The sequence below is a fragment of the Astatotilapia calliptera genome, chromosome 16, assembly GCF_900246225.1.
Source record: "Astatotilapia calliptera chromosome 16, fAstCal1.2, whole genome shotgun sequence".
NCBI classification, from domain to species: Eukaryota; Metazoa; Chordata; class Actinopteri; order Cichliformes; family Cichlidae; genus Astatotilapia; species Astatotilapia calliptera.
The window spans coordinates 29,646,463-29,668,943 of record NC_039317.1 but is presented as its reverse complement, the minus strand read 5'-3'; the positions used below and the strand labels follow the sequence as shown (position 1 = coordinate 29,668,943).

The 22,481-nt window shown below is 42.4% G+C and overlaps 1 protein-coding gene and 1 long non-coding RNA gene across 2 annotated transcripts; one reads left to right on the top strand and one right to left on the bottom strand.

Moving 5' to 3' along the window:
- Positions 1-5,331: 5,331 nt before the first annotated feature.
- On the bottom strand, positions 5,332-22,137 carry cyp27a1.1 (cytochrome P450, family 27, subfamily A, polypeptide 1.1). Its single transcript, XM_026144874.1, has 9 exons — positions 21,826-22,137; positions 21,182-21,363; positions 10,593-10,792; positions 10,229-10,426; positions 7,587-7,750; positions 7,244-7,410; positions 6,857-6,938; positions 6,496-6,696; positions 5,332-6,198 (listed from the first exon to the last, which is right to left on the bottom strand). Exons 1-9 carry the CDS (start codon positions 22,120-22,122, stop codon positions 6,082-6,084), a joined length of 1,608 nt encoding a protein of 535 aa, XP_026000659.1. The 5' UTR covers positions 22,123-22,137; the 3' UTR covers positions 5,332-6,081.
- Positions 19,781-20,968, top strand: LOC113007867 (uncharacterized). Its single transcript, XR_003269962.1, has 2 exons — positions 19,781-20,271; positions 20,487-20,968. It is a non-coding gene; the product is annotated as an uncharacterized LOC113007867 (long non-coding RNA).
- Positions 22,138-22,481: the final 344 nt, after the last annotated feature.

Here is a 22,481-nt window from a genome sequence, read left to right as displayed (position 1 = left end):
AATGAGCTGGATTACCCCCAAGATGTAACCGTGAGGATGCAAGGAGCAGAAATACTGAAGGTGAACAAGTTTAAGTACCTGGGGTCAACCATCCAAAGCAACGGGCGATGCACAGGAGAGGTGAAGAAGAGAGTGCAGGCAGGGTGGAGTGGGTGGAAAGGAGTGAAAGGGAAAGTTTGCAACATGGTAGGGAGACCTGCCACAACGTATGGTTTGGAGTCAGTGGCAGGAGGCGTAGATATGGAGAACATGCAGACGATTGGTATGACAGAGGCGAATGCTATGGACAGGGTGGCAGATAAAGCCAAAGCTGACAACACTTCAATAAAAACCGAGACTCCGATCGATGCACGAGAAGAAGAAGCACACTTTTTTTCTTTTTATAATCTGTACCTACCTTCTCTTGTATCTTCAGTAACAATGCCGAAAATGTTATACCTTCAGATTTCCCCGTTAGAAAAAGCCAATTAATTGCTTCCATTTAACACTACAACTCAACCAGTATTTTTTGACTCAATAATAAAGCCTATCTATGAAAAGCCTTCAGCTGATCCAACATGCTGCAGCTAGAGTCCTGACAGGGATTAGGAAGAGAGAACATATTTCTCCCATACCAGCTTCTCTTCACTGGTTCCCTGTTAAATCCAGAATCCAATCTAAAATCCTGCTTCTCACACACAAGTTCTTGAACAATCAGTCCCCATCTTATCTTAATTACCTTATAGTACCATATCACCCCATTAGAGCACTTCACTCTCGCATTGCAGGCTTACTTGTTGTTCCTAGAGTATTTGAAAGTAGAATGGGAGGCAGAGCCTTCAGTTTTCAGGCCCCTCTTCTATAGAACCAGCTTCCAGTTTGGATTCAGAAGACAGACACTATCTCTACTTTTAAGATCAGGCTTAACACTTTCCTTATATAGCAATCCTAATTCACTTGCTTGATCACGTAACATATAAATTAACACATTAGTACACTGTGCAGATAATAACAGACACAATTACATAGACTTTATCAGAAAAACATTTTACCTTAACAAAGATATATAATTTGAGTAAAATGAAGATAAACAATTAACAGAAACTGAACAATTCACCTCATTCAGTCTTTTGAGTGTACCATGGGTTTCATAACATACTTTCAGAGTACTTTCAGACATGTGGCTTAGGTACAAGGTGATATAGAGATTAAAAAGCGTTTTTTCTTTCTCTGTCTCTCTCTCATGCTCACTTTCTTTTTGTCTTGTCCCACTTTCCAGCACATGCTGCTCCTTTTTCTCCAAACTTCTAACAAATAAAATGTTGTAGCCATTTTAGTTTCCTTCAAAAAGTGTTAACTCAGTTAAAGGTTTTCATGAAGTTTGCACTGTTGCCTCACAGCAAAAAAAGGTCCTGAGTTCGACTCTACCATCAGGCTGGAGTCCTTTCTGTGTGGAGTTGCATGTTCTCCCTGTGTTTGCGTGGGTTCTCTCTGTGTTTGCGTGGGTTCTCTCTGGGTACTCCAGCTTCCTTCAACAGTCCAATGGCATTCAGTTGGTGGGGTTAAGGTGACTGGTGATTCTAAATTGCTCATAGGTGTGAATGTGAGCATGAATGGTTGTTGGATTCTCTGTGTTAGCCCTGCAACAGACTGGCAATGTCTCCAAGATGTACCCTGCCTCTCACCCTGTGGTAGCTGGGATAGCCTCCTGTCCCCCATTCCCCAGCTCAACTCTGACAAGGACAATAACTGAATAAACTAAATAAACTGCACAGATGGATAAAACCTGTCATACATTGCATTATATGTATATACAATAATCATCTTTTATTGAATTGATTTAAAAAAAACAGTTTAGATGTGTTTTTCTATTAGAAAAAGCTCATCTGATGATTTTCAAATCACGTAAAGGAATGAAAAAATAAAGGAGGTTAAAGATTTTAAGTTTTTAGGAATAATTTTAGATTTACATCTCAAATTTGATAAGCATGTAAAGAAGATTTCAAAGATGGTTAAGGTTAATCTGACTTGTCTTAAGTTAACTCGGCATTACATACCCACTTCAGCACCTCAGTTATTTATGCATTTGTTAAGGGTTCAAATATTGAGGAGGGATACAGGAGGAAATCCAAATAACAACACTGATCCGGCCGGGTGGAGTCAAACGATGAGTTTAATGAACACACGTGTGGGAGATGAACACTGTACGCAGACAGCATCGATCTCACTCGAACAATACACAATCAGTTGTTTTTATACCTTCAGGGAAATTTATGACGCCCCCTCATGCGTCATCACATGCATAAGTTTCAAAACCACAATGACTTTTAACACAGTTTGAAAAAGCAACATCGCCTCGTCTCCATGCCAGGTGTCTTCCTGTCGCTGCCGGACGCTCGCTTATCGTCTGGAACATCAGCAGCAGTTCTGCAACAAACTGTTCTTTTGTAGGCACAATTTTGCAGTCACAAGCAAAATATGATTAACCTCTCACCTAAAAATGAGTCTATCTACTGTGTGTGTGTGTGGGTGTGTATGTGTCAACCTGAAATGCACTCAGTTTCACCTCTCACCTCACCAGCTAAACCTTGTAACCTTTCCACCAGACCAGAGGCTCATCCTTATGTGTAATAACCTAACTGAAACTATATCTGTAACATGTTGAATAAATTTTTTAATCAAGAACCTCTACTAAAAGCTTAATCAAAAGATATAAATGAATAAAAGACAACAATGAATAACCTGGTTAGTCAAATAGCATCCTCCCAACAGCTCCTCAAAGTAACTTACACTTAGACTCTGCTTTAGTTTCACTTTCACAAGCACGCTCTGCAAAAGCCTGCGCTTCCTGTCTACTTTGGCACAGAGTGTACTCAGAGTTAGGCCTTTCTTTTATAATGCAATGTAATCTACATATAAACATTTAAGATTATGAAAAGCATTCCAAAGCATTTAAGATTATCGATTTAACTCAACAGTTTAAAGTGGTTATAACTGCACCTGTAATAAAGGCTAATTGGGTGCCAATATGTTTAAACATCTGAATACAATATCAATGCTGTAGATTATGTTATTAATGCAATGATAACTAGAAAGTGCATTTTCTGAAGAAACTGCAGTGTGAATGCTTGAATCTGAATGTATGCACTGAAATGAATTAATTGCTGAATTTTGAGTTAAAAATATTGAATGAGATAAAAAAAACAAACAAAAAAAAAACGAATTTAACCTGAAAACAAAGGTGCTGAACTGCTAAAAGCTGGACGTTACACAGAAGAAGAAGTTGGAAAAAAACTGAAAATGTTTTAAATGTAAATTAGAAAACCCTAAGAAATGAGAAAAGAACATTTAGAGTCAGAAAACATCTGAAAGAATATTAAAAGGTCATATTCTTTGAATCACTGAATGACTAAAATGTGATCCCTCCGCTTGGATCCACACCATTTAAAAATTTTAAATGTCTGAGCTTTTAAAGACACAGTGTTAGAAAGAGAACAACGATGGCGACATTTTGAGGGTAAAATGATGGCTGTAACACTGTGGACACAGCAGCAGTTGAAAGAGAAGTGTTTAAGATGAATCTTGGCAGAGAGAGAGAGAGAGCTCGTTAAGCAGGCAGGTGTGAGCCTGGTTGCTATAGTGACTGCACCCAATGGCTCCATACACACGTACACAGACATGCGCCTCACTTTTGCTGCTTAAAATGAACAGAAAAGTCAGGCCGAAACAAATCGCTCCCAAATGAAAAGTATAGGTCGTATTGACGAAATTCTTTCACCGTGAGCGGCAGCAATGTCCAGTCTACCTAATTCTCAGTTTTCATGCCTGTGGAGTTTATTATATGGACGTGGTGACAGTGTAAAAACACCATGCTCTTCTGATTTTCAAACGAACCTTCTGAGCCGTGTTAACATTAGAGTCTATGGAAGAGTTGGAGGGAGGAGGCTGTGCATTGGTGACATTTACGAAAGAACCATAACACCTAGTACAATAGTAAACACATTGGATGAAAGAGGACAGCGATGGCTACATTTTGAGGGTAAAATCATACCTGTAGAGCAAACGCTGCAGACACAGCAGCAGTTTTAAAAAAGATTTTAAGATTAATTTTTTTGCTCCTCTCACTCTAGCAGTTGAGCTGTCTCACTCTAGCGGCAACATTCCGTCCCATACACACCCATTATAAACTCTGAAACGGGTGAAAAAACATCATGAAACTTAAACTGGAACTGAAGAAAAAGTATAATAGATATTGAAAAGATAAATACAAGTTGAATAGTTGAATGTCTTGTCTTCATTTTAAAGTTTGAATGGTGGCTCTATGTCAATGTATGTGGAAGTAGATACAGTTTAAAGAGGAGGAAGTTGAATGAGAATTTGAAGGGTCTCTCCATTGAAATACATGGGAAATTTTTGTTGAAAAAAGTTGAATAAAATTAAAAATATAAATGTTAAAAATGAGAAAAATAGAAGCAGTGTTGTCCAAAAGTATTTCTCTGATCTCCACACATTCCATGATATTCTCTCATTTTTCATATTTTATGACAGTTTGGACTCAAGCAGCACCATCTACAGTTCAGCATCCTTATATAATCAATCTTTGAAAATAATGGATAAAAAATCTGTTTGGTGGAATCATTGTCACATTTTAAAGAAATATAATTGACTTAGTTTAGGAGCTTCAATCACTTGTGTTGTCTTAAATTACCCTTCAAGTGTATAAATAGGCTGGTCCCAGAGTGTCTAATAGATACATCCAAAGACAAGATAGTTGAAGGAAACTGTTTCCAGGGCCTACTCCGTGGATCGGCTTCCTCCGAGGCGTGGACGTCTATCAGCAGAGAATGTACCTTCACCTATCAGCAGAGAATGTCCCTTAGTCTGTAACACAGTCAAATATATTCTCAAGTAATATTCAAGCATGCCATTCAGCGTGTTAGTACGAGCAGCTCGGGAGCAGCTTGGGAGAACAAGAAAACAGAGACTGCTTTAGATTGTCTTCCCAAAGTGACTCAACTTTATTCACAAGTATAACAGTTTATATAGAGGGTAAAATTCATGAGACAGCAGATTTATCAGTTTAAACCAGTACAGACCAAGATAAGGCAGCGTCTTCCTGCCCTTGGGTGAAGAAGCATCCTTTGTGTAGTGTATCAGTTCAGCTACAATTGTGATTATCTCAGCGACATATTTTCAAGGCACAAAACGAAGAGTTCTTTCATTAGTGAAATCTGAAACAAACCATTTGGCCTTCAACAGGCGTCTAAAAGATTAAGAAACTAATGTAGCTGAGGGAGTGATCTCTGTGGTATTTCAACCTTGTTGAATGACAGAGTTTTCCTGTATAATGTCACTATAAAACAATATCCAGTAAATGCTCCCATGGTACTAAAATACCTAACAATAGTAATCGCATTACTAGGAGTATAGTGAATGGCAACCGCAAAATATCATATCGCAGATCTAAATTTGGACAATCAGTGTTTTCCATAAAGGCTTGCCATCTGTGGAACACACTTCCATCTGATATCAAATTGATTACAGATGTTAGTTCCTTTACATTGAAGGTTAAAAGTTAGTTAAAGGGAAATCAGAGCTGTAGTGATTTCAATTCATCTTTTTTTTGTGGGGTTTGTTTGTTTGTTTTTACATTGTCTGTTAATTGTAGCTGTATTCATGGTGTATTTTGGTTTCATGAAAATGTATGTTTTAACTCTGTGTATTGTGAATGTAAGCCCAACAAGGGACAATTGTTGAAAATTAGCCATAGCTGTAATGTTATGTGCAGCACATCAGTTTTATGTTTTATACTTGGACTATGTTAAACTGCACTGTCTGTTTTAAATAAAGAATTATTATTATATCACTAAGTACACTAAGAGATTATGAGAGGATGGATATACAGAACTATAAGCTGACTGCTGCAGTACATACATAGAGGAACAGTGTTAAGTTGAACTCTTATAGCATTACTTTGATGATACAACATTTAAAATTGGATGAGTTTAGGCATTTCAATTTGTGATTACAAAGGTTTAAAATCCTCTGCTCCCGTCTCACTGACTTAATACAAACCACCATCACTCAGTCTGCTGTCTTTTCTTATCTTCTGTCCACAAAGTGCAAATTTAGTTGTTTGTCTGGTATCAGAACTGTGCGGCTGATGGATTTCAGCTCTCCCAGTGTGGGGTCGGGTTTGATTTCAAACTGCCTGATAAGCTGTGAAAAAAAAATAGAGTTAGTGAGTTGTCTGAAACGTGGATGACAATTGATTTGAATATGGACAAATGTATTATCCCACACAATCACAAACAACAGAGATGCATAAGACACGTATATACCCTTCAGCATTAATGAAGCCGTTCCAGATTTCCGTCAGATTTTTTCCCACTTTCCATGAGACCCCTCCCCCCCCAAACCCCCGCACTTATTGTTGGACACACCTGGGTCACATTTTAAAAAATCCAGGAGTTTCCCTGGGATGTTCAGCAGTTTTTTCTCCTTCTTGTCACTTACTTGAAACAGGAGCAGATACATCTCGAGCTCAGCAATCCTGCGACCGACACAGCCTCTTACTCCAAAGCCAAACGGGATGGAGCCGAAGGGGTTTGGCCTCTCACGGCCGTCTCGGAGCCATCGCTCTGGCTTAAATGTGAACGAGTCGGGGAATGTGTCCTCATCATGGCTGATGGCATAGTGACAAAAGGTGAACGGCGTCTGTAAAGCAATCAACAACTGGAAGTCAACACAATATGGAATACTGATCCTCCCTTATAACACAACAGCCTTTTTATATCCAGGCATCATAAATATGTCTTATTAAGTTAATACAAAAAGCACTCACAAACAATCTAACAATGGTTAAAAGCAGACCTACTTTTTTTGGGAACTCATATCCACCAACAGAAACATTCTTTTCTGCAATGATCCTCGCATTCATAGAAACAACAGGATACATCCTGCAAGACAAGTTATTTTTTGTTTGCATGTTACTTTAGGCTGGTTCATAGTCTGGCTTCTTCTTAAGCAGGTGAATAAGAATGTTGACTGATGAATTAGTCTACATTTAACCTGTTAAGAGCCATGAGTTCAAATAAAACCCATTTTGGCTGCTAAATAGACAAACTTCAGGAAACTTGAAGCTTATTTTCACTTTCAAAGATTTTCAGTTTGGCTGTTACAAATATGTGAAAACTATCTACTAAAAACATGTTTGTTTCCTGCATTAATCACTTCAGTTAAAGCTAAATTGCAGCAGTCTCACCTCAGCGTCTCTTTGATAACTGCCTTTAAATATGGCATGCCAGTGATGTCAGCAGCGGTGGGGATCCGGTCTAATGGTACCACAGTGGACACTTCTTTATAGAGTCTTTCCTGGATATCAGGGTTCTTGGAAAGCTCGTGCAAAGCCCACGTGAGAGTGTTGGAGGTCTTGGGAGTTTAAAAAATGTGAAAGTAAACTTTTGAAGACATATATGCTGAGCCTTGCATACATGTACATGCAAAAGAAAAGTGAATACACTGAGTGGTGAGCTTTGATGATTAGAGCCGTGCAGAGTGCCTTTTTACATGTGATTTTTTATTACTAGTATTGGTATTCCATTTACCGTGTCCACTCCAGCTAAGAGGAGCTCAGTGACGCTGCCATACACATCTTTAGTGCTCATCTGCGTGTTTGAGAGTAGGTATGTCAGGTATTCACCCTCCACATCCTGCTTGTTGTCAACCTGCTGCTGAATCATCTCCAACTTCTTGTCAATCAATTTTTTGGCTAGAACAGGTGCATAAAAATGGTGCAAAAAAAAAAAAAAAAGTTGGAACACTGTATAATATCAGTCAAAACAGAATGCAGTCATTTACTCATAAACCCATATTTTACTAGCAACAGGACATAGGATGAAATATACTGTATCAACTGAGACAATTTATTATTTCATGAAACATATTAGCTTGGGTTCAATTTGATGGAAACAACATATCTTTAAAACGTAGGGACAGTTGCACCAAACTGGCAACAGTTCAGTACCATCAGTACCATAACTGGTACTTTTATATCTTTTATATCCATAACTGGCTATAAAAAAAGAGCATCTTATAGAGGCAGTGTTTCTCAGAGGTAAAGATAGATTATTCACCAATCTGCAACAAAAGACCATAATCTAGAAATGCTGCCATCTACTCTGGGACAAAGCTCATTTAAAATAGAGGCAAAGTGGAAAACCGATCTGTTTGTTTGTTTCACTTTATTAAAGACACACATGGGCCCATAAAAAAATTAATTCCATAGCGTTACACAGTTATATAAAGGCTAAAATGTCAATGGTTCCATAATTTTGAATAAAACCTAACTGAACTTAGTGCAGGGTCAGTCAGAGATACAGTTATATGGGTCCGCTGCCACTGGCCAGCGAGCCTTGAAGCTACAAATGCTGGCCTAGGACCACCTGGTGGCATGATGGGAACACCCACGAGGACAGCCATGGCTGGTAATAACGGACCGACTGGTCCTGGCCCCACGAAGGCCACCGACTAACCCTTTTTCATCTGGGTTTTCTCCACAGGTCCCGGCCGTTACGGACACCATGCCCAGCTCACCTAGGGCTGCATAGGCATTGGGGCAGGAATGCTGGAGATGTGGGCAACCGGGGTATCTCCGTTGGGACTGCCCGTTAATGGAGGTGGGACAGGTGCTACGTATTGCCAGCCCTCCGATGCCCTACCCTGATTCAGGAGAGACATACCGTTTACCGGTAAGGTGCCCAGGGGGTATATGCCAGGCTTTAGTGAACTCGGGCTGTACGCAGACCCTGGTCCACCAAACCCTGCTGGAGGCTGAGTGGGTGGAGGTGAAGTGTGTGCACGGGGACATTCATAAATATCCCTCAGTGCAAATAGAAATTAGATATCAGGAAATCTGGAATCTGGTCCGGCGGACGGAGCAGTGCCAGGCAGCGCTTGTGCGGGTGAAAAAAGCCCCCTGTGGATAACTGCTGTTCCACACACCTAACAGCTCCCTCCTTTTTATTCTGCAGACCGAGGAAATGAACCATTCGGCTTGTTATCAGCACTCAGTTCAAAAGTCTGTATCTCAGATGGTATATGGTGCATCAGTACCTGTGAAAGTCTGGAAATGCTCCATAAATGCTGAAAGGTATCGCATTGCATATTTCATCAGGATAATGTTAAACTGCATACTGCATCTATTCCAACAGCATGGCTTTTTACTAGATGAGTCCAAATGCTGAACCGGTCTGCCTGTGGTTTAGACCTTTCACCAACTGAAAACTTTCAGACCATCACGAAAAGTTCCTCTGGCAAAAGTCCAGCAGCTGGTCTCCTGTTGTTGTTGACTGTTGCTAAAAGAAGAGGACATGCTGCACAGTAGAAAACATGGCCCGTTTTGTTGCTGCCAATTGCCATGTGTCTCTGTACTGAAGCCCAGTTTTGGACCCAAAGTGCAGGATGCAGAGGACAGGACATGAAATCAATTTAACTTTAACTAAACCAAGAAAATTAAAGCAGAGGGTTACACAGCACGTGTATAAGGGAGAACATGACAAGGAATATAGACAAACAAGAGGGAAGGGGGCAAAGTGGAGACACCTGGTGAGAAAAGCTGAACTGAATCCGAGCTGAATTGAACATAATGCACATGAGACAAGAAACTATCAAAATAAAACAGGAAATGAACAGTTGACAGATCCGGATACGTGGACTTTACACAGAAACAAAAAACAAATACTGGGACTAAACTTACTACACACATGTCTTTTTGACACATGACACTGAGGACTAAGCACAGATAAGACAAGGGAAGACACAGGAACAGACGAAGGCAAAAATAAAAGGGCACCCAAAGCATAAACTGAACATACATAACCTGTTACTAAAAACTGGGAGGAGCAAATTTGATGCCAAATACTAAATAGGGGTTTATAACACAAAATGGTTCACTCTGCTACTTCACCATATTACACTACATAGCACTACATCTCTGGATAAAAGATAAAAGATGCTGAATGATGCACATGTAGTAAAGTAACTGTAAAAGGATTCTGAATCCTCAATAAGATAAGAAAAGCACTGTATAAATACCAGCTGATAGAGAATAAGGCCGTGGCTCCTTACGGGAAGTTGGTGCAAAAACCCCCCACAGATTTATTTTTTTCTTTTTATAATAATGTTTATTGTTTCCTAACACTCTAAAACTTAACTAAAACATCAGGACTGTGAGGTTCAAACTGCTCACCAAAGCTGAAGATGCCCTCCCAGCCAGCAATGTAACGTCCCCAGTAGGGCAGCAGATTCCGGCTCCACTTGGGAAGAATAAACACTATCATGTTGTAGGAGAACATCTGGGCTATGGAATTGATGAAATCTTGTGTACCACCAGGAATTTCCTCTTCCAGACAACCAAGCCTTGTCTCAAACAATATGGAGGCAATTCCTGAATGGATAAGAAAAAGAAAAGGCACTGAATCTAGCAACAAATTTTTTTCTTAACTTTTAGCTTCCTTTAAACTTTAGTTTGAAAATAATATTTTTTTCATTTAGTTCATTAAACAAATATGTTATTTAGCATTCAGCATTTGCAGTTTTAACCATCAGACTACCTTCTAGTGAAAACAGATAAAGCTCATTGGCAATGTTGGTCACAAAGTCTCCTGTTGGGCTGCACTGGCACAGACTGCGCATCTTCTTGGTGAAGTCTTTAACCACATCATTGATAATCCCAGAATACTGGGCCGAGTCCTTCGGATTCAGCATCCGCTTGTTAAGCACCACCCTCAGCTTGTACCACCTCTCTCCATCCCTGTTGGAACAGAAACATGTTTGCACTGAAATAAATAAATCCAAACGCAAACACAACAAAGAGTCTGAACTATGATACACTTGTGCATCCATTATGGCTGATTTTCTGCTACATTTTTCCATTCAACCAGTTTGTAGCCAGAAAACTAAAGAGCTCACACAAATATCTAAGCTGACTGTGGTCTGCAGTTTGTTTGCTACTATGCTTACATGCGCACGCACACACGCACACACACACACACACACACACACACACACATATATGTATATAAAATGCATAGAAACATTGAGAGAGTGCATCCTTCATTTTGAGCACTATTTTAAACCAGTTTGTCTTGTGAACAAAGTAACCTTTTGTGTTTAAAGTGCAGCACAACAGACAGACCTGACCTTCATTGACTACTTTGATTATTTACTGATATTTACTGACTGGTATCTGTCACGGCGAGTGGAGTGAGCCGTGTAGAGGAAATGAAAGAGGATCCAATTACAGGCACTTGCTGAGATGCGAATGTGGTTTATTGTAGAACAAATATGGAAATGGCAAAACGGAACAAAAATAATCTATACTGAGACAAACTAAACTATTGAACAGCAAACATGAACACAAAGGAATGTAAACAAAAGGTACATGATGGCGACAGCAGGGAAACCACACAGTAGATACGCAGACAGACCAGCGACTACAACAACAGAAGACACGACTTAAATACACTCAGGGAATACAGGGAGATTACACACAGGTGGGGAACACAGCTGGAAGTAATTGACAAGAGGAGACAAGGAAGGCAAACTGAATACACTCACATAAGACACAGACTTTCACAACAAAACAGGAAACAAGAAACGCAGACTCGACACAGAGGCAGACAGAATATAACACATGGAACTCAAACTATGCTAAACATGAGACACAACCGAAGAACAAATCCTTAAACACGAATAAACAGAAACATAGAATTCTAATAATAATCAGCAAAGCACACGAGTCTCAGAAAACAATCCAAAATGCAAAAATAAACTAAAACTTAAATAAGTTAGTTTTAGTTTATAAAATATAAGAAACTCAAAATGCTGGGTCGAAACGACCCAGAACCGTGACAGTATCACTGATGCCAAATTTAATCATTTAACATTTTTTGCCATTGGTGCATCGTTCTGATGCAGTATTTACTGATATCACATTGCTATTAGTGTTCCCTGCATCAGATTTCTTCAACAAGCCTGTGATGAGTTTATTAAACTGTGGCTCTGACTGTTGACCTAGAAAAACACCAGAGTATTACTTCTGGTGTTTTCCTCAAAATCCTCAAACTTTCTTGTAATTTCCAGCTTTTCATAATAATATGACAGATATTGGGTGTGGAGCCCACTGTCTTCAGATAAACAACACAGTTTAAAATCTGCTCAGCCTTTTAGTTTCATTTGATTGCCTAATATGGTGGTTCTCAAACTGAGCCTTTGCAGATGGTGAAGGAATGACCACCATCTGCAATATAAATTTTATTTTAGCAACATAAATAGGTTTACTGCTGCTACTGCACTGAGCTTGACAGAGCTAAAATTAAACATTGATCCCCTTATATTGTCACCGGTTCATAAAACTTGTGGAGCATTAACATTTTTCTGATTTCTTATCTTTATGGAATATACCAGCCTGAGAGGAATCTATTTAACCCAAATAGGTCAAAAACAATCCCTTCCACTCATAATAAAACTCTTTCCCTGGAAATCTGTTACGTATTAGAATCTAAGTGTAGCCCTGGCTATATAAGTAGCTCATTATTTCAATTTGTTCATTAATATTGATAGTTAATTGCAAATGTTTAATGTGTTCAAGAATGTATACCTGCAAAGTATGTGATGTGTGTCAGTTAAATGCACAACCTTTTTATTTGTATTTTGAGGTTTATGTCATTATTTTTGATATGGTATTGATATGTACTACAGCTCCAGTGAACCCTGAAGTAGTCTCAGGTAGAGGGGTGGGAGTAAGTGGGGAGCCGTGTGCACTCTGCAGGAAGCGAGAGAGACGAGAGCTGAACAGTGTCGAGTGAACGCAGAGTTCTTAGAAGGGCGACAGACGCATTTTCGGGTTGACGGATAGTTAACTGGAGTCGAGAACTGTTGTACCCTTCTGTGAGGTAAATGTGGATTTTGTCTGACACTTGTATCCAATGTTATTGTGTAAAACGGATTAGCGCTAACACAGCCGCTAGCACAACTGCTAACATAGCTGCTAGCATAGCCTAGCATATTCGCTAAGCTCTTGTTCTGCTCTGTTTTTATTTATTAAGCTAATGCTAAGATTGAATGTTATCGCATGTGAACTGGCATTTAGCGGAGTTGTGTGATTCAGTAGGAGGAGACGGACGTCTTGCTGGTGTGTCAGAGAGGTCCCTTCTGCTGGTGTGCTGAAGTTATGTGTTCACGTGGGAGCACGTGGAAAGGACGACTGTGAGTGCTGCTGCCGCTGCCTGCTGGTAGCCGTGACCCAGTTTCCCCGCTATCCCCTTGAACTGCCTGGAGGTGTGAGTACTGTTGTTTGCACGTGCTTTTTATTTGTACTGCTTGGCAACAAGTGAAGCGACCATATTGTTTTAGGTCCCAACGCACCCTAGCCACGACTCAGGCCTGCAACGAGGGGTTTGGTAGCAGAAAGACTGTAGCACTTGAGGTGTGTGTGTGTGTTTGGTGAGAGTGCGTGTGGGCCCACAATATTATTTGATTATTTTGTTTCTGTTGAGGTAGATACCTTATCATTGTTTAACAAACTTTATTGATTTTACTTATTTTCTTTGTGTTGTTAATTCAGCATTCACTAAAGTGGAGTTAACTTTATAATTGACCTGCTTGTGTGTGATTTATTTCCATGTAGTGTAGTTTTATTACATATTTAATACCATAAGCATTAAAAAGGGAGTATCAATAGGAAAGTAACAACAGGAACCCAGGGCCCCTCTCAATAGAACGTGGGACGGGTGTTACACAATTATGGAGGCACCGCTGGGATACTCCCGTGCTTAACTTTTCTAGTTTGTTCTTTAAAGGAGTATTTTGTTTACAGATTTTCACAGCCTAGCACACCAGCATTAGGGTTTATATGATGACTACTCGAAAAGAGTCTCAAATTGCACCTGAGCTTAGTAGCTGGTGCAGTAAAGCAGGTATAGACCCAAACCGGGCTTTTGTACTGCATGATGTTCCTTCTGATTTTGACTTATCAGACATTGAAGAGACAGCTCAGTCAGTGAAAGCTTTTGGAAGAGTAAAAGTGAGAGATAGACTAAGAGACACCCAGACAGGCAATAACCTTGTGCTGTGTGAATGCCGTCAAGCTACTCAGCCAGACCGCATACCACCACATGTACAGCCATTGAATGGAGGTCCTGTCTGGAAGATTTCCCTCCTCACTGAATCTGTGAGGTCAGTTGATGACTTCTCAGCCAAGCTTAAGAAACTAATGGTAGAAGAAGGCAAAACAATTGATGATGTTAGTGCCTTGCTGTCTACTGAAACCCCACAGGAAAACTCCCCTGAATCCATCATTCGGGCAGTCGGAGACCTGTTAGCGAAAACTATGCGACCTACCGGTGAGAATACTGCATCTCGACGTCTGCGGATATTCTCTGGCCACTCTCCCACTCCAGCAGGTGAAGAGAGCCTGGATAGCTGGGTTGAGCAGGCTCGCCTGATGATTGAAGAGTGTGACTGCTCTGAGAGAGAGAAGCGAAGGAGAGTAGTTGAGAGCCTAAAGGGACCGGCGTTGGAGATCATCCAAGCTGTACGACGAGATAACCCTGATGCTAGCCCGGAGAGCTATGTAGAGTCTCTAGAAAGTGCATTTGGATCCCTGGAGTCAGGTGAAGACTTGTACCTCGCCTTCAGGAGCCTGGGTCAACAGCGAGGAGAAAAGCTGTCAGACTTCCTGAGAAGATTGGAACGCTCTCTGACCAAGGTAGTGCAGAGAGGGGGTCTCCCTAGCCATCGAGTCGACCGTGCACGTATTGACCAGCTTATACGGGGTGCAACTGAGTCAGAGATAATGTTACTGCAGCTAAGACTCAGAGAAAGAAAGGAAGAGCCACCCGCTTTCCTGAAGCTGCTCAGTGAGATTCGAGAAGAAGAAGACCATGCAAGAGTGAGGCATGAGTCAAACACCACAGTTAGACAAGTGAAAGTTGGCGAAGAGACAAAAGCCAAATCGACAGAGGTTCAAGAGCTCAAAGCCGAGATCAAAGAGTTACGCTCTGAGCTTAAAGAGTTAGCAAGCAAGCGCTCAGATGCCGAGCTAATGTTGAAACAAACCAAGAAAGTTGCTGAGACTGGCGCGGAGAATGAAGTCCAACAGTTAAAGCAGCAAGTTCAACAGTTACAACACCAGCTGACCGTTATGGCAGTGTCACAGGGTTCAACCCAAACTGACTCAACAAAGAGAGATGGGAGAGCCAGACGAAGCAAGGTAAACAGACCATATGCTGCAAAAGATTCAGAAAGTTACTTCTGTTACCGGTGTGGGGAGAATGGCCATATTGCCACCCACTGCATGGCTCCTGAAAACACTGCCAAAGTAATTCAGAGGCTACTCGGAGCCCTTCGTAGGAGCAAAGAGGGAAAAGGAGCTACAGGTGGCGCTTCTGAGCCCACACAGGTCGGTTCCATCCGGAAAAGTTCCGTGCACACATCCTCACAGGGTGGACTCCCAGAAGGATTGGTCGGCCCGTCCATGATGACCGATGTGACCATAGAAGGACAACCATGTAAAGCTCTCCTTGACAGCGGCTCTCGAGTCACCATTATATTTGAGAGCTGGTATTCCCGTTTCATCCCCAATGTGCCCATTCTTCCTTTAAAAGATCTCGCCATATGGGGACTGAGTGATTCCAACTACCCATACAAGGGGTATGTGGCAGTTGAGGTGGGTTTTCCCCCCAACTCAAAGGAAGCTGTAGAGACAGTCACTGTCTTGGCCTTGGTGTGTCCAGATCCAAAGAGCCCAGACCCGGTTCCTGTCATCATTGGCACTAACTCCCAGAAACTGCATTCTCTGCTGAGAGATTGTGAAGAGGTAGGAGGGAAAGATGAGATTCACTCACTGAGGATAAATAGTCTCTCCTCAGAACTGCCCTCATCACTCATTAGCCAACAAACAGGCGTGGTGGGTCATGTGAAGTGGCAAGGCCCCGGGCCAATCACTATCCCTCCTTGTGCAGTACAGTATGCAGTTTGCAAGGTGGAACAACAGCAGCCATTAGACAAAAGTATTCTAATGGTGGAGGTGGGCGAATCTACAAACCTCCCAGCTGGAGTGTTGGTTCCACCTGTAGTACTACCATCTTCTGAGATGGACACTAACAGTTTCACACTTCTGCTAAGAAACGAGTCCCAAAGAGAGACTATTGTCCCCACTGGTACAGTGCTAGCTCAGGTGTACTTGGTGGACACTGTCACTGAGTTAACAAAGACCTCCGCCCAAGAAAGGTCTATTAACCCTGAACTGTTTGACTTTGGAGATTCTCCTATTCCTGAAGAGTGGAAAGCCAGGTTAGCAGCAAAGTTATCAAAAAGAGCGGATGTTTTTTCCCTGGAGGAGTGGGACGTCGGCTTAGCCAAAGGTGTCACTCACCACATAAGGCTGAGAGACCCTCGACCATTCAGGGAGAGATCTCGCAGAATCGCACCTGCTGACATTGAAGATGTCCGACGCCATCTACAAGAACTGCTGGCAGCCGGCATAATCAAAGAGTCACGCAGTCCGTATGCTTCCCCGATTGTCATAGTCAGGAAGAAGAATGGCAAGGTGCGGATGTGTATTGATTACCGTCTACTGAACTCCAGAACCATCCCAGACCAGTACACTATGCCACGCATAGATGATGCACTGGATTGTCTGACAGGAAGCAAGTGGTTTTCTGTACTGGACCTGAGAAGTGGATATTATCAAGTGGAGATGTCTGAGGCTGATAAAGAGAAAACAGCTTTTATCTGTCCTCTTGGGTTTTTCCAGTTTGAGAGGATGCCTCAAGGCATCACTGGCGCACCCGCAACCTTTCAAAGGTTAATGGAGAGAGCTGTTGGAGACATGAACCTGATTCAAGTCCTTGTGTATCTGGATGACCTTATTGTGTTTGGCAGGACACTGGAGGAGCACGAGGAACGGTTACTTAAAGTCCTGGACCGGCTGGAGGAGTGTGGTCTCAAAGTCTCCATTGACAAATGCCAATTTTGCCAACCCCAGGTGAAGTTCTTGGGACACATTGTCTCTGCCTCTGGAGTTGCCACTGATCCTGAGAAAGTGAGTGCGGTGACTCACTGGAAGAAACCCACTGATCTGAAATCCCTAAGATCTTTTCTCGGATTTTGTGGATACTACCGGCGGTTCATCGAGAACTACTCCGCCATAGTCCGCCCTTTGACAGAACTGACCAAGGGATATCCTCCTGCACAGGGTAGCAAAAAGGGTGTCACTAAAGGAAAGCAAAATAGCTACTTTCGAGTTGCCGAGCCTTTTGGTGATCGGTGGACCCCAGCTTGTGATGACGCCTTTCAGAGCATTGTTTACAAGCTCACACATGCTCCAGTCTTGGCATTTGCTGATCCAGCCAAACCATACATCCTACATGTTGATGCAAGTTTGGATGGGCTAGGAGCAGTCCTGAACCAAGAGTGCCCAGAAGGACTCCGCCCGGTAGCGTTTGCCAGCCGCAAGTTGAGTCATGCAGAACGGAACTACCCAGTTCACCAACTGGAGTTTTTGGCTCTGAAATGGGCAGTAGTGGAAAAGTTCCATGACTACCTTTATGGGGCTAAGTTCACGGTGAGAACTGATAATAACCCACTCACCTACGTCCTGACCACTGCCAGGTTGAACGCGACAGGTCATCGGTGGCTAGCAGCACTCTCCACCTATGATTTTAGCATTCAATATAAGCCCGGCCGTGAAAATGTGGATGCCGACTCACTGTCCAGGAGTCCGCAAGACACAACAGATGGATGGGTGGATATCCCACCTTCTGGGGTAAAAGCTTTGTGTCGTCGGATCACTACAGATGGTTTTCAAGAACACACCACCAGATTTGTTGACCAGCTGGGTGTTTCGCCAGACGCCATTCCAGCTTTATATGCAAACTTCACTCAGATAGAAGTGGGCCCGCTGGAACAGCTAAGCCTGAAAGAACTGTCAGAAGCCCAAGACTCTGATCCAGTTATAGGTGTGGTGAAACCTCAGGTTGAGAGATACCAAAGTGTTTCAGCTTCCACGCATGCAAACCCAGATGTTGTGTTGCTGATACGAGAAAGATCCAAGTTAAAGGTTAAGCGTGGCCTTCTGTACAGAGTCACCACAAGACCCTCTGGCCGAGAAGTGAGTCAGATCGTCTTGCCTGCTAAGTATCGGCCAATGGTACTAAAATCAGTGCATGATGATGCTGGTCACCTGGGCACAGAACGAACTACAGAGCTCATTAAAGACCGGTTTTACTGGCCCAGAGTGGCATCTGAAGTTGCAACATACATACAGAACTGTGGAAGGTGTGTAGCTAGGAAGTCCATCCCACAGAAAGCTGCTCCTTTACAGCACATTACCAGTAATGGCCCACTAGACCTGGTCTGCATAGACTTTCTTTCTATTGAGCCAGACTCTAAAGGCATGGCTAATGTGCTGGTTGTCACTGATCATTACACCAGGTATGCTCAAGCATTTCCCACAAAAGATCAGAAAGCACTGACTGTCGCCAAAGTCCTTTTTGAAAAGTTCTTTGTGCATTATGGATTGCCGGCTCGCATTCACTCAGACCAGGGTAGAGATTTTGAGAGCAAGCTCATTAAGGAGCTATTGACCCTGCTGGGCATTCGTAAGTCCCGAACGTCACCTTACCACCCTCAGGGTGACCCGCAGCCTGAGCGTTTCAACCGTACTTTGCTAGCAATGTTGGGCACCCTGGATCCAGCTAAAAAGCCTAAGTGGAGCCAGCATATAAGCCAGCTAGTACATGCTTACAACACCACTAGAAATGATGCCACAGGATACTCGCCCTACTTCCTCATGTTTGGAAGAGAGGCGCGACTACCCATTGACCTGTGTTTTGGTGTGGGGTCAGATGAAGAAAATGACTTAAAGCACCACCAGTATGTGGCTAACATGAGAAAAGAACTTCAAAAAGCTTACCAGCTAGCCGCTGATGCAGCTTCCAGGAACAATGAACGAAACAAGAGACTGTATGATGCGAGAGTTCGGAATCAGACACTTGAGGAAGGTGATCGGGTGCTGGTTCGGAATCTGGGCCTCACAGGAAAGCACAAACTACAAGACAGATGGAACTCACTACCTTACATAGTGATTGCCAAGTTACCCAATCTCCCTGTGTATCGTGTAAAACCAGAGAGAGGAACTGGTATTGTGAGGACCGTGCATAGGGATCACCTGCTGCCCATTGGTTACATGGTCAGGATGTCTGCTCCATCAGAAAAGACAGCGCGACCAAAGAGACCAAGGACCAGGGCACAGCAAGTAAGGTGTGAAGATGAAAGTCAGACACAAAATTTGGAGCATCTGAGTGAAGATGATTGGTCCTCAGAGTCTGAAGAACAGTGTGTCTACTATGAACCTCCTTTAGCCTTTCGCGACAGTGTTGAACCTCGACGTGAGGAGGTTGTGAGCCTTCCTGACCATATGGAAAGTGATCATCCCAGTGTTCATGAATTGTCCGAGGTGGAGGAACAGGGGGAAGAACTCTCAGTAGTAGTAGATCAGACGGAGGAAAGTTCACAGCAACACCAAGACTTGGTGGAGGCTGAAGAGCTGGAGGACAGAGATGTTCCTACACCTAGTATCTCAGTTGGGGGTGCTGACTCACCCTATGACCTCCAAACAAAAAGGAGAGTGAGACCTGTTTTGCGCCTCAGTTATGATGAACTTGGAAGGCCCACTGACAGACCTGTGACTATTAGTTACCGAGGTATGGTAATTCAGATTTGCTACGACCCTGAGTCCTAAATGTTAATGCCCTAGCCAGTACTCTTTAGTGAGATTTTAACTGGCCTAATGAAAATAGGTCTGATGGGGACATTCAGACATTCAGAAGGGGGAGGGTGTAGCCCTGGCTATATAAGTAGCTCATTATTTCAATTTGTTCATTAATATTGATAGTTAATTGCAAATGTTTAATGTGTTCAAGAATGTATACCTGCAAAGTATGTGATGTGTGTCAGTTAAATGCACAACCTTTTTATTTGTATTTTGAGGTTTATGTCATTATTTTTGATATGGTATTGATATGTACTACAGCTCCAGTGAACCCTGAAGTAGTCTCAGGTAGAGGGGTGGGAGTAAGTGGGGAGCCGTGTGCACTCTGCAGGAAGCGAGAGAGACGAGAGCTGAACAGTGTCGAGTGAACGCAGAGTTCTTAGAAGGGCGACAGACGCATTTTCGGGTTGACGGATAGTTAACTGGAGTCGAGAACTGTTGTACCCTTCTGTGAGGTAAATGTGGATTTTGTCTGACACTTGTATCCAATGTTATTGTGTAAAACGGATTAGCGCTAACACAGCCGCTAGCACAACTGCTAACATAGCTGCTAGCATAGCCTAGCATATTCGCTAAGCTCTTGTTCTGCTCTGTTTTTATTTATTAAGCTAATGCTAAGATTGAATGTTATCGCATGTGAACTGGCATTTAGCGGAGTTGTGTGATTCAGTAGGAGGAGACGGACGTCTTGCTGGTGTGTCAGAGAGGTCCCTTCTGCTGGTGTGCTGAAGTTATGTGTTCACGTGGGAGCACGTGGAAAGGACGACTGTGAGTGCTGCTGCCGCTGCCTGCTGGTAGCCGTGACCCAGTTTCCCCGCTATCCCCTTGAACTGCCTGGAGGTGTGAGTACTGTTGTTTGCACGTGCTTTTTATTTGTACTGCTTGGCAACAAGTGAAGCGACCATATTGTTTTAGGTCCCAACGCACCCTAGCCACGACTCAGGCCTGCAACGAGGGGTTTGGTAGCAGAAAGACTGTAGCACTTGAGGTGTGTGTGTGTGTTTGGTGAGAGTGCGTGTGGGCCCACAATATTATTTGATTATTTTGTTTCTGTTGAGGTAGATACCTTATCATTGTTTAACAAACTTTATTGATTTTACTTATTTTCTTTGTGTTGTTAATTCAGCATTCACTAAAGTGGAGTTAACTTTATAATTGACCTGCTTGTGTGTGATTTATTTCCATGTAGTGTAGTTTTATTACATATTTAATACCATAAGCATTAAAAAGGGAGTATCAATAGGAAAGTAACAACAGGAACCCAGGGCCCCTCTCAATAGAACGTGGGACGGGTGTTACCTAAGCAATCACAATGAGATTATTTTTTAGGTGGGGCAGCATTACTACACTGTTTGGTAGTCTTACTCTGTAAAAGGTCCATAGCCGAATCCTCTCATGTCACGATATTCCCTCCACACACTCATGTCTCCTCTACAAGGGAACTTCTCATCCTTCCTCAGCAGCTCGGCCAAAAGCTCTGGGGTGCTCAAGGATATTGATCTGAGTCCGTCTCTGTAAATGGGCCCATACAGCTGCTTCTCATAGATCTGACGGTGGAAAAGTGATAAAGGTAGAGCTGCATTCTTATAGAATAAAGATGAAGACATTTGGGGATTTTTGCAATGTGTAATTTAAAAAGCAGACATTATATTTAATCAGTCAGTAATCAGATGCCAGAGGTCAGTGTGTGCTGGAGTGGCTGCATGTGATTCATCAGAGAAAGAAAGCAGCCCAAGACTCTGTGTCAGTTAGCTGTGAGACAAGCTGATACTGTCTGAAGGTAACTATGGACAAAAAAGTCATACAACCAGCCCAACATTTTCTATTATTTATTGTCACTGGAGGAAAATGCAGTCACTTGTAAACCCATGACCTCTCAGATTATCAAATTTGTCACCAGGGTTTCTGAAATGCATCAGGTGGAAAACACAAAACATCTTTGACATCGAACTGAAACAAGCACATATCACTGTGAGTGAACATAATAAAGATCATGCACTGCAGCCTACCTGAAGCTCATGCATACGTTTGTAGAAACCCTGAAACACCACTCTGCAAAGAAACTCCAAGAAGCTGACATGTGGGAGATCTTCCACTGTCCGAGGCTTTTTCTGGATGGTGGAGAGGGCCCCTGAGGCAGGGGAGACCCTTGCAACCCCTCTGGAGCAGACTGGGGCCAGGGAGATAGGGCACGGCAGCAGTGAGCTGCATTTTCTCTTCACCAGTCTACTGGACAGCCATGCAGCCATTATGAGGGGAGAATAGAAAATACAGAGAGCTCCTATTGCATGCAGAAGACTAGCCATAAAGGGAGGCGCCACATCTTGCTAAATGTTTAACCCTTCCAGCCCAGCTCTTAAGGATCAACAAAGACAAGAAGCCACAAAGGACCACAAATGGAAAAATACCTAAACTCACATTTTTCTGCTCAGTAACAGTGAGATGGCTGCTTTTAAGCAAGCCTGACTATAGTGTCAAAGTAAATCAATGACTGTTTCTAGTTACTGAATCAAAAGAATGCTTTTAATTTAAAACACATTTGTGTGATGAGCGAAACAGATGTGAGATCTGATCAACACGACTTTCAGTCTCCAGCAAACATGCTTTGGATACTGCAAGAGTTATATTTTTGTGTGTGTCTCATCTCAGTACCCTCCTACTGTGC